The 12,648-nt window shown below is 35.6% G+C and overlaps 1 protein-coding gene and 1 non-coding gene across 4 annotated transcripts; both read right to left on the reverse strand.

The window, feature by feature from the left end:
* Positions 1–2,894: 2,894 nt before the first annotated feature.
* Positions 2,895–11,146, reverse strand: LOC109166194 (leucine aminopeptidase 2, chloroplastic-like). Of its 3 annotated transcripts, none has more exons than XM_019315098.1 (10): positions 11,049–11,146; positions 5,083–5,500; positions 4,802–4,996; positions 4,432–4,657; positions 4,217–4,343; positions 3,908–4,003; positions 3,748–3,825; positions 3,611–3,671; positions 3,311–3,498; positions 2,895–3,143 (listed from the first exon to the last, which is right to left on the reverse strand). In XM_019315098.1, the coding sequence occupies exons 1-10, from the start codon at positions 11,136–11,138 to the stop codon at positions 3,015–3,017; spliced, it is 1,608 nt and encodes a 535-aa protein (XP_019170643.1). In that variant the 5' UTR covers positions 11,139–11,146; the 3' UTR covers positions 2,895–3,014. The 3 variants fall into 3 exon arrangements, with proteins under 3 accessions (XP_019170643.1, XP_019170642.1, XP_019170641.1); XM_019315097.1 differs by lacking the exon at positions 11,049–11,146 and adding an exon at positions 5,710–5,919; XM_019315096.1 differs by lacking the exon at positions 11,049–11,146 and adding an exon at positions 5,710–5,919 and having other exon boundaries at positions 3,263–3,498.
* A 241-nt stretch (positions 11,147–11,387) lies between these two features.
* TRNAE-CUC lies at positions 11,388–11,460 on the reverse strand. The gene has a single exon. It is a non-coding gene; the product is annotated as a tRNA-Glu (tRNA).
* Positions 11,461–12,648: the final 1,188 nt, after the last annotated feature.

Here is a 12,648-nt window from a genome sequence, read left to right on the forward strand (position 1 = left end):
TATAAATTTTTGTTTCAGAAAACTATTTTTTGTTTTCTGTTTTCTGTTTTCTCATTTTTTAGTTTTCATTCTCAGTTTTCCATTCTCAGTTTTCTGTTTAGAAAACTTGTTTACTAACTGAAAACTGTTTTCTGTTTTTTGTTTTCTAATTTTTCAGTTTTCACCTAAAATTTAGTTTAGATAATATTAATAATTTTTGAGCTAATATTTAACTTAATTTTTTGGATATATTCATTTGAATGACATGTATATGAATATATAATTTTTACTTTGAATTCTAATATATGTGAGATTTTAATATCCGATATCTGGACTGAACATGTATTATGATGTAACATAATTAAAAATATTCGAATTAATAATCTATCGAGTTCAATCAAAATCTAAAGCATTATATAGAGTTTAATTCTTAATTTTGATAATGTAAATAATGTCTAACTTTAAAGTGTAAGCAAATAAATTATCTTTAAATAAGTAAAGTAAGTAGAAAAGATAGAAGATAGTGATAAGTATAAAATAAGATAATAATGAATGTAATCATAGTAATGTGGTTATAGTGACATATAACTAAATAGATGATAGATGATTCTGTTTTCCATTTCGAAAACAGTTTTAAGTGTGTTCTAGTTTTTCAAAAATTTTCAGAAATTATTTTCAGTTTTCAAAATGGAAACTGTGTTAGTAAACATGATTTCTGTTTTCTATTTTTCAGTTTCTGAAAATTCCCAGAAATTTCCAGTTAGTAAACAGCCCCATTTCCAGCAAAAGTTGGACCTACTTTTATTTCTATTTAGTAAGATCGATCAGAATAATCTAGTTTGCTTCATAAAGATGACTAGATGATTTTTCTAAGCAATAACTAATAGTCAAATGGAAAGTTAAAAAGCTTCAAATTATTAAGAAACAGAAGGAGTGAATATACAAGAGAAGCTACCACTTTATGCAAATGATGAGATAGTAACAAAGTTGAATCCTAAAATATATATTCTTCATGAAAGCATCCCATACCTAGCATGTATCAAAATTAAGACCAATTGCAAACAATACTCGTTAACTGAACTAAGCATATAAAATAGACGGAAAGAGTAATATTTATAATCAAATTCAAATATATGATAATAGAACTAAATGCATCCAAATTTATTTAATTTTTTTTAATTATTATTAAAAATTATTAAAAATGCTAACTCAGCTGCCATATAAGCAGGTTTTTCTTCTTCTTATATAACTCTTATGTATGTGAATACGAATCCATTTTTTTATTTCTCCGTAACCAATCTCTTCATTTACGATCAACCAGTTTTGGAGCCCTTTTTGAACGAAACATTTTCTATGAAAAAATAGAATGCTTTGTAAAAGTCTTTGCTAAGGATTTAAGGCAAACCTATGTTTGCTCAAGGATGCTAAAATGGGGTAACCTGCTATCAGGTAAATTGCATACATTTGGAGTGTTCATTGGCCTAAAAAATTGCACTTTTTTTTGTTCAGTGACCTGATTGCATTTTCAGGTTACGTTCAGTGGCCATTTGAACTTCTTTTTTTTTTTTTTTTTTTTTTTTTTTTTTTTTTTTTTTTTAGGGTTATTCGCCAAAGATAATCTGCGGTTAAGCATCAAATGACCAAAATACCCCATTTACTAGATATGAGTGTTGACTTGCTGAAGTTTGTACTAGTTGCAAAGTGTAGAAACTTTGGTAAGGCATAACTTTTGACTTGGTTATCTGTTTTGGACAAAAAAAATTTTGAAATCGCGTAATTTTTTTTAGATCTATCCAACGCAAATAGCCGTAGGCGGTTTGTACCTCCAATTTCTCAAAAAAATGCTTCTTTTACTCTTAATTTTAATTTTTTATGTACTTATAGAAGATGGTTTCAAGAATATTTTGAACAATTTTACAATCACTTACGTAAATAGTTTGCAAGAAAAAATTAAGGGAAACTTATGTTTTATTAGTGAATTTTACAAATTTTAGTTAATTTTTTTTTAAAAGAAAAAAAAAAACCGGCGCCTAGGGGCGCCTAACATATTTTAATTTGCAACATTGCTTCCCATCCCGACTTTGCTATAGTAAAACTTTTATAATTTGTAACATTGCTTCCCATCCCGTCTTTGCTATAGTAAAACTTTTATAATTCTGAGGGAAAAATGTTGTTCGCTAAATTTTAAATTGGCCTTTAAAGATTCAGCTGAGAAGGCTGGAAGTTTGTATGTTGGAATTAGACAAGTTCCGCTAATCCCTTGTAGGGTTTATCTTGTTATGGCAGCAGATTAAAAGATTATTGTAACTCTCCATAGTGTGTTAGATTGTGCTTGTCTTCCATTTTTGTGCCAGTACAGTTGAGTGCTGCTGCATGCATATTTCATTTTCCTTTTCTTTTTTGATACATCAAGTATCGTGCCAGACTAATCTTAAGCCCCTAGAGCATGTTGGAGAAAGTAAATTGCAAGTCGTTTCATCAATCTTCAGGTTTTCACCTCTGTTTGTACACTCTGTGCATACAATGGAATTTTCATCTCCTCTTTGGTCTAGGTCTCTCAATAACGAGTCTCAGGTTCTCGGTGGGATTCAAATCCCTACTCTTGCTAGAGAAAAATTTTAAGGTAATCGGTTGAACTAACTAAGCTAGTCATATGAAGAAAAATGTTGCATAAAGTTGGAGGGTATTAGCCAATGCAGTTTTTTTTTATTTTTTTATTTTTTTATTTTTTATTTTTTATTTTTTTTTTATACATACTTTAGGAATTAATTTCGGAAACCTCTTATAAAGGTCTAGGATTCGATCCTTGACACCTTAAATCTTCAGGCCAGCTGTCATATCGAAAAGAGGTGTCTATAATCCAGCTAGGGAATTACCGAATTAGTCACTGTATCCGACGACGAAAATTCTGGGTATACTAAAATAAAAAAGAGACTACATTTGCTACACTCGATTCGAAAAGTATCCAAATTCATTTACAACTAGTGCACATGAAGAAGCTACATTGGAACAGCCAAAATGAATTACATGTAAATCTAAGAAGAGTGTTTTAGCACCCACTCCACCATAGTACTAATGCCAAACCCTGTTGCAACTTGCTTCTTTTCATCAAACACTGGACCTGCAATGTCAATATGCAACCATTCTACCTCCTCATCAACAAACTGCAAAAAACAATGGTCAAAATCTTAGGTTGTTTTTTTTGTTCCTGCTACAATATCAAAGAAAGATGCATAGGATCTGATCATGCTCTAGCTTCAAAAGTGCAGACCCAACAAAATACTATGGAAAGAGAACCAGTTTCAAACAGGTTTGTGGTCATTTGTAGTACCTGTTTCAAGAAAAGAGCTGCAGTGATTGCACCACCATCTCTAGGACCCGTGTTCACCATGTCAGCAATCCCGGATTTCATATTCTCCCAGTAGCTCTCCTCCATGGGCAACCTCCAAAGCTTTTCACCCGCGACTTCTGCTGCTTCAAGCACCTCCCTCGCCAGCTTTTCGCTAGGCGTGAAAACCCCTAGTTTTTAATCAAGATTTTAAGTAGAGAAGAAGAAAAGCCATTTCATCGTGTTCCTATATACAACATGGGATTCTGTAACTCCATAAACACAAAATCGACAAAGGCATACCGGCAACAGAAGGGCCAAGAGCAGTTATACAGGCACCAGTCAGTGTAGCCAGATCAACTATCTGCATCATGCAAAAGAAAACACTGCAAAGATCTGCAAAATGTGATATATATGGACTAATGGTTGCATTTTTATACCTTTTCTACACCCAGTTTGCAGGCATATATTAAAGTATCTGCAAGTGCAAGCCTTCCTTCAGCATCAGTGTTGTTAACCTATCAAAAGAATGAATGGCACCATACAATCACATCAATATGAAATTGCAGAACAAAGAGTGCAGAACCATAAGTTAATTACCTCAATTCTCTTCCCATTTGAAGCTGTGATAATGTCTCCAGGTCTCATGCCTGTCCCACTAATCATATTTTCACATGCAGCGGTAAGGAAATGTACCTGCCATATCACAACAATTTCACGATATGAGACAGAATCAATTTAGCAACTTAGAAAGAAAATGTTGAGCTATGGCTTGGAGAGTTGAGTCCAGCATCCTGCCATTGAAACGTGACACTGACTGCTATACAACTAACTATAGGTTTTGGCGTAATGGTAAGCGTTTGATTCTGAAAGAAAACATCGATTTGGGGCAGTGGCAATATGACTTACTTCCACTCCAGCAGGCTTTATTTGGCCCATAGCTTTTGCTGCACCCAACACTACTGCAGCACCACTCATGTCATTTTTCATGATCTCAATCCTGGAATTTGCCCCGGCCTTGATGTTGTATCCACCACTAGAACAACGATAAAAGGAATCAATTCAAGAACTAATAACATAGCAAGAAACATAAATGAAGTTACTTTACTTAAAACATAGATTACCTGTCAAAAGTAATCCCCTTTCCAACCAAAGCCAGCTTGGTTTTGACCGATCCACTCGAAGGCTTATAGCACAAATGAATGAAATAAGAAGGATTTGTAGCAGCTGCAGCAACACCTAAAAAAGATCCCATTTTCAATTCTTTGCACTGCTCAACATCCAAGATTGTTGCAGTAAGAACATCACTGTACAAAGAAGCAATATTTTTGGCCTCTTCGGCAAGTGCCCCTGCAGCATAAGAAATTAAGAAATTAAGAATCCACATATACAGATGAGAAAAAATTCACCTAGAAAACGAAAACTAAAACTAAAAGATCAGAAAACCAAGAAAAGATGAGCAATATATGAAGTTATGGTCCTGAAACTACTAACCAGGGGTTAATACATTGGCAGGTGCATTAACAAGCTCTTTCACAAATATCACACCAGAACTAACAACTTCTGAGTATTTCAGTTTCTTTTCAATCTCGGGTCCAGTTCCAAGGCCAAGAATCTCGACAGATTTGAGAGTGGGAGTCTTTGGCTCTAGCTTAAACCTGTTATCCTCAAAAGTCCCCACCACAATTCCTATGACAATTCAAGATGTTTAATGTCTTAATTCAGAATGATTTATATATGACAATAAAGATTAAGCTACTCGGGAAAACAGGTACCGGTTGCCATTGCAGAGGCAGCACTGAGCTTCGATTCCACGGAGAGGCCTTCAACCGAAGCAAGTGCAACAGCAACACTACTTGCCTGAGCAGATTTAGCAGCTGCAGCAATAGTCTCACCGAGAGAACGATAAGCAATGGTTGAAGAAACTGATGATGAGCCAAGCCCCACTAATCCAATCCTTTTAGAACCAAGACCAGGCAGTCTAAGGACAATGGATTGACCAGATTTTCCAGAAAAATCTTCCTCAGATGAGGCTTTAGACAGCATGCCACCCAAATTTGAATCCAACTTTTGCAAGATCAAATTTTGGAACTTGGAATTTGGGTCTCTAGCCATGTCCTTCTCTGTCACACCTACTGCAAGTATGTCTCCTTTCCATTCCACCAAATCAACCTCTCTTGCAGCAAACAATATCTTTCACAGCCCATAACAACAAAGTTTTTTACTTTAGTAAATATTTTCTCAAAAAAGCCTCAAAATTACTATCTTTTGCATGAAAAGTATCATTTTGAATGAAAACCCATGTAAGAACGCATGCATATAGATGAAAACAAACAATATAAGGAAAGAAAGAAAAAGTAATGAGTTGTTAGTATGGTTAAGACTTAAGAGAAAGAAAGAACCTTGGGACGTTGGATTTGATTGGGTTTAGTGAGGCCAAGAGTTGCTAAAGCTACGGAGTGAGCCATATATGAGGATCTGAGAGCTGCCATTGTTAAGCTTCTGCTGGTGTCCATTTATAGAGTGCAAGAACTGAGAAGTGGAAGACATGATAGAGGGTGATGAAGTTGGAGATACCTCTTGCTATCATTTTTGTTGAGAAACATGTGAATTGTGAGGGAATATAATCTGACATTTTTTGTCGAGAAACGTCGGAGCATATCCAATAGGAGATTTCGAGCATCATATATAGCATGTGTAAAACACTAAACATGAACAAGGCTTGTTGATTGATATTTTCCAGGTTGCGTATCCCAAGAAATCTTTAATCTGTCCGGCACCGGTGAAGGAGCCAAAATTATTCAATTGCCGGGAATCAAACCCAGGTTTCTCGGGTAAGAGCTAACCGACCAAACTACAACGTATTTGTTTATGGGTTTTTGAGTTTCCTTTTTAGCCACAAATATTTCTCTTTTGTTAAACATATAGTTCTCTAAGTGCTTGCTAGGAAAACTATTTTATATAGGGACATAGGGTGCATTAGTCGAGAGGTCACAAATTATAGACTGGATACCAAGATGACCATGCATGGATCGGTCACTGCCAGACCATCTTTATAATCTCTACTAGACCAAAAATTAATACTAACCTAGTTTATTTCCATATTCATGGTATATATATATATATATATATATATATATATATATATATACGGTCACGCAATATAAAAGTACACTTAACCATAATTTTGCTTTCATAATATAGAACTTTTACAATCGTTATACCCTACACCACGGTGCGCGTAGTATTGTGCGTCGCACGCCTCCCAAAACGACGTCGTTTTGGGGTTGTTTTGGGAGACGCGGTAGGAAGTTGTTGTGATTATGTGTATTTGTTCACACAATTATGTGTATTTGTTCATACAGTTATGTACATTTTTATACAATTATGTACATTCTTTTTATACAATTATGTACATCCGAATCAGAAAATTTGTGTGTATTATGTTAAGAGTTGATGTGTATTATGTTAAAAGTTTATGTTTATTATGTATTATGTTAGATTATGTGTATTATCTTTTAAAAAGAGTATGTATATTTTGTTATATAATTATGTACATTCATGTATACAATTATGTGTATTCTAGTATAACATTATGTACATTTTTGAACAGCGGGTTTTTTTTTAAAGAAAAAATTACTGCCATTCACTGGGGTGGGAATTTTTTTTAAAAAAAAAAAAAAATTAAAACGACGTCGTTTTGAATCTGGGCGCACAGTGCAACGCGCGCCGTGATGTAGGATATAAATTGCCGAACTTTTATGCAGCAGCTTCCATCTTCTTCTTCGCAAATTATACTGTGGACCGCGGTCCAGAATACATTATGGTTCAGACATTAAAACGGTGTTGTTTCTTTTAATGAAAAGAAACGGCACCTATTACACGCCGTTCCGCGCCGTCGGCAAAATGTAACTTTGATTGTATAACATATTCACTTTTATTTTGTATATATTGCAGTTTCATTTCGTTATAACTACAGTTTCATTCGATATTATACACTTAAATACATGATTGCAGTAGGCCTTAGGTACTAGGCGGGCGCCAAAAAAATAGTGGCAGACTTGCAGTGACAATTTTAATGAGATTGTTTTCAACATTCAATCAAATAACACATCCAAATCAAATGAAATAATGATAATTTAAAAATCATAACATCAAAACAATATTAAAAAATAAAAATACTCAAATACTTCAGTGATCTAAAGATTCAAAGTATTAAACTAATATACGGACGGCTGGACTAGACGAAATCGGACGAAATCGACCGATTCGGCAGAGTTGGCCGACTAGCCATTTTGACCGATTTCACCGCCTAGCCTGCCGTGCCCGGCCGATTTTTGGGTGCCTAATAGTGAAAGGCGCCCCTAGGCCGATTTTTACAACAGTGCTCAAATATGTGAAACTGTTATTCAGTTTCATTTTATATACACTATAGTTCCATTACAACACAACGTCACAACTACATTATCATTTCAATATAACTACAGTTTCATTGCACAATACACTCAAATATGTGAAATGTTATTCAGTTTCATTTTATATACACTGCAGTTTCATTTCAACACAACTACAATATCATTTTGATATAACTACAGTTTCGCTATACAATATACACTCAAATATGTGAAATAGTTATTCAGTTTCATTTTATATATACTGCAGTTTCATTTCAACACAACTGCAGTTTCATTTGATAATATAAAAACAATATATGAGACAATTTCAGTTTGGATATACTGTAGTTTCATTTGATAATTAACACACCAAAAACCCGCACTCCGTTAAGCTGTAACGACGGGTGTTTCTTCACTTAACGAAACGACACCGTATTAGGACCGTGTTGGTGGAAAAAAATAGCTTAAAATGACATAAAATGGCATATAAAGTGGCTATTTTGTGGTACAATTATCAGTGGGGTCTACTTCCGATTTGGGTCGGGTCAAAGTGGATTCGGATTCTTCGTAGTGAGACGAAGAGATCGATATATTGTACGCTCAAAACGGATAATTGGCTTGATTCAAGCCTGGGCACGAATGTCGTCCGGAAATTGGCTGGCCTTGCGGGCATAAGTTATGCCAAACTTCGGGTAGGGGTGTAAATGAGCCGAGCGGCCAGATCGAGCTCGAGCCGAGCCTAGAATATCTAGGCTCGTGGCTCGTTATATATATATATAATAATGATATAATATAATATAATAATAATATATAAAAATAACAATTAGAAATTAGAAGTTTAAACTCAAAATCCCTAAAAGATTTCTATTATTTATGTATGGATAAAACAAAGTAGTTTGAATTTTAAACCAAAAGTATTAAATATGTCAAAATTCGAGCTCGAACTCGAGCTCAAGATCGAGCTCGAGTTCGAACTCGAACAATCGAGCTGCTCGAGCCGAGCTCGAGCAGCTCGAAAATTACCGAGCTCGAGCTCGAACTCGAGCCGAGCCTCCATTAACGAGCACGAGCTCAAGCCTACCTAGGCTCGAGCTCGGCTCGGCTCGTTTACACCCCTAACTTCGGGTATCATTTTCCAACCGCTCACTTGGTTCGGCCGAAACCGAGAGCACCACTCTCGTACCGATATAGTCACTTGGTTCGGCCGAAACCGAGAGCACGAGGCGGTTCGGCCGAAACCGAGAGCACCACTCTCGTACCGGTATAGTCACTTGGTTCGGCCGAAACCGAGAGCACGAGAGGTTGTGGTGCACCGAGAGCACAACTTTCGTGCAACGGTGACCACGAGAGGTGCAAAGGCCGAAAGCCCGAAACTGTGTAGGGCCGACAGTTGAGACCGAACCCTGCACGCCAGCGGTCTGGAACCCGAAAGTTCTGACTGTTATGGGGATTGAATTCATCTGTTACGGAATTAATATCCTATTAACTCCAATTTTGAATTCTGAATTCAATTCACATGTAGTGGCCTGCTGTTATAGCTGTTGGAAGTCAGCTTTAATGTCAGTTTTCATTGCCATATTAAAAGCTATTGACTCCTCCACCCCTATATAAGAGAGGCAGTGAGAAGCAGATTTTAACACACAAGAGCACAAGCACTCTATACGAAACTTAGAATTTTCAAGTCTCAAAATTCTGCTTCTACTCCTTCTCTTTCTAAGCCTACTGTGTTCTAAACCTTGTCTTGCTCGCCGGATTCTTTGTTTGAATGCTCAAACATTAAATCATAGCAAGTTTTATCATGGGGAGCTTAGGCCACAACGCTGCTAGCATCTTTGGGAGGTGTCAAATAAGGTTTTAATGAAAGAGTGATCGCTTGACTCTTGCAAAAACGTAACCCAACACCAAACACGAGCCAAAATTCTCCATCTTTCCTTCCCTTGTTTTTCAGAAAATAATAATCTTATTTTTTATTATTATTTGTTTTTTCTACCAACGGTACGGTTCCAACACGTGTTCCATAGTATAATTGTTGCTTCTTCTCTCTACCTTCTTTCTGTGGTCCTCCCTCCATTGTGGTCCTTACCATTGTGAAATTTGGTCCTACAAGAACAAAAAGTTTGGATCCATCATTGTTTTTCTGTGTCTTTAGTTGTTGGAGTGAAGAAGCTTAATTTATTTTTGACAGCGATTAAGTTTTTTCAGATCTTGAAAAATAGTATATATATATAATATATATACATTCAAACATACAAGATACGTGTCCCACGACAGTGTGGCCGTGTGCGAGCAATCTCTCAAAGTAAAGGGGCTCATTCCTCTGTGTTCAGCTGAGTTACCATGATTTACATTATTTCATATGTTCTGTCGGGCCGGGATGTGGAGCCATTGAGATTGAGAATTCAACCTTTTTGGGAAGAAATATATCATCTTGATTTTGTGAATATTGGGATATTAATTGTTTATATATATTGTACGGTTTAAATGTTATGTTTTTGTGATTATTGTCACTTTTACCTCCCTTGTGGCACTTTTACCTCCCTTGTGCACGTGTCTCACGACAGTATGGCCAGCAACCTTAAGGTTTGATCTCAAATCCTAATGTCAATAGGGAAAGAAGTCAATAGGTGCATTAATATGATCAGCGAGGTAGATGTTGGTGATCCAGATTATGTTTGCACATGTGAACTCTCCATAATTGTTTCTGTAGAAATAATTTCTGCAAATCCGAACCAAAATATTGTGTGATTGTGTCATTGAGTTGTGTATTTAATTGGGTCATAAATATTGTAAACAGGTCAATGTTCAATCATGTCATGCATGTTAAATCTTAATTATCAATTGACACATTATATTGATCAATGAAATCACACTAGTATAGATATGCAATATATATTGAAAACTATCATTCCACAGCATAATTTGCCACATTTGAACCACTCACTCATTCTTCCTGAGTTCTAACTTGCATCGTGTCTGGTTCACTTTCACATCACATAAAAAAAAAAAAATTAATTAATTTTTTTTTTTTAAAAAAAAAAGTATAAAAGACTGCAAGTTTGCCAGTTTCAAGTTTGCAACACATGGCATTTAAAAGATAAATATACTTTTTCCTCATCCCAATGCAATGCTCCATGTCAAGTTGCAATCTATCCTCTTACAGAGTTACAGGGATAAATCCAGCGTAGGGTCACAGGATATATTCTCTAGATATTCCATAAAAATTGAACAAAAAATCTTCAATGGATCAAAGGGTTTTACACAATCCTCCAGAAAAACAAACAATATAAGAAAAGAAAGGAAAAGGAATGAGTTGTTAGTATGGTTAAGACTTAAGAGAAAGAAAGAACCTTGGGATGTTGGATTTGATTGGGTTTGGTGAGGCCAAGAGTTGCTAGAGCTACGGAGTGAGCCATATACGAGGATCTGAGAGCTGCCATTGTTAAGCTTCTGCCGATGTCCATTTATAGAGTGCAAGAAGTGAGAAGTGGAAGACATGATAGAGGGTGATGAAGTTGGAGATACCTCTTGCTATCATTTTTGTTGAGAAACATGTGAATTGTGAGGGAATCTGACATTTTTTGTCGAGAAACGTCGGAGCTAATCCAATAGGAGATTTGGAGAATCATAGCATGTGTATTACATGAAGAAGTCTTGTTGATATTTCCCTAGGGGGTTGAGCAAAATTATTCCGTTACCGGGAATCGAACCCAGGTCTCTCGGGTGAGAGTCGAGTATCCTAACCAACTAGACTACAACGGAGCTGTTAATAACTTTTGAATTTATTAGTTTATACAAAGTCTCACACTCTATGCATAATTCTATACCTATTGGCGATTATTGTCTTCTTCCTCAAGGCAATGGGGTTATCTTCTGATCTATTCCTCTCTTGTGCTATTTGCTTTTGTTTCTTAGTTTCTTAGCACATAAGATAAGGGTTCATTTGGAAATTCGAAAAATAATAACCGATAGTGGCGGAGCCACAGTAAGAGTAGTGGGGGTAACTGCCCCCATCCAATTTATATATATATTATGTGTATAGGTTCATTGTATATACATAGTTAATTATATTTCGTATTTTGTATAATTTTTATTTGTAATATTGTGTTTTTTTTTAATATTAATACTGATATGAGTGTTTTATAATATGTTTTCCATTTAAATTATTTTATCTAATTAATAATATTTCATATTTTGTTTTGATTATTTTTTCTATTCCATTTTTATTTTTCATCCTAATTAACAACATTTATGACTCCGACCTCTAAGTAATTTTTTTTTTTTCAAAATATCTCATTGGTTTTTAATATTTCGCCTCCATTGGCAAAAATTTCTGGATAGATCCGCCCATGCCGGTAGTTATTTTTTTGAAAAATTTAATTAGTGTTTGTTTACTCAAAAAAATGAAGTCAAAGGAAAATATCTATTTTAGTCAACAGAAAAAATGCTCAGAGATAAAATATCTTTCTAATTTTGTAGTCGGAACTCAGAAGTCATTTTCTGGATATTTTATTTTTCATTTTTCATTTCTCTTCCTACTCTTCTTTTTTAAGTTACTCTCCGAATGATTATTATTACCACAATCATCACCACCACACCAACACTAATACCACTACCGCCATCGCCACCAACACCACGACGACGTACTACTACTACTACCACACCACCAGTTCAACTAAAGGAAGTCGCTTAAGCCCTACACAAAGAGGGAGGTCTGCTCCAGGCCTCTTCCTTTCTCCAGTCATTCTGAAAACAGCTCTCGTTAGAGGCATGCCCTCTCACTTCATTTCTCTGATAGTGGGACTTGCTACGGCTGCTGTTCAGAAAGGCATTTTTGACGTCCCGTCTCCACCCACCACCACACCATCACCATCGTCACATATTATTATTATTATTGTTGTTGTTCGGAGAAAATTACACTTTTGGTCCTGTAACTATTGTGGTCTTGTT

The sequence above is a fragment of the Ipomoea nil genome, unplaced genomic scaffold, assembly GCF_001879475.1.
Source record: "Ipomoea nil cultivar Tokyo-kokei standard unplaced genomic scaffold, Asagao_1.1 scaffold3087, whole genome shotgun sequence".
Classification (NCBI taxonomy): domain Eukaryota; kingdom Viridiplantae; phylum Streptophyta; class Magnoliopsida; order Solanales; family Convolvulaceae; genus Ipomoea; species Ipomoea nil.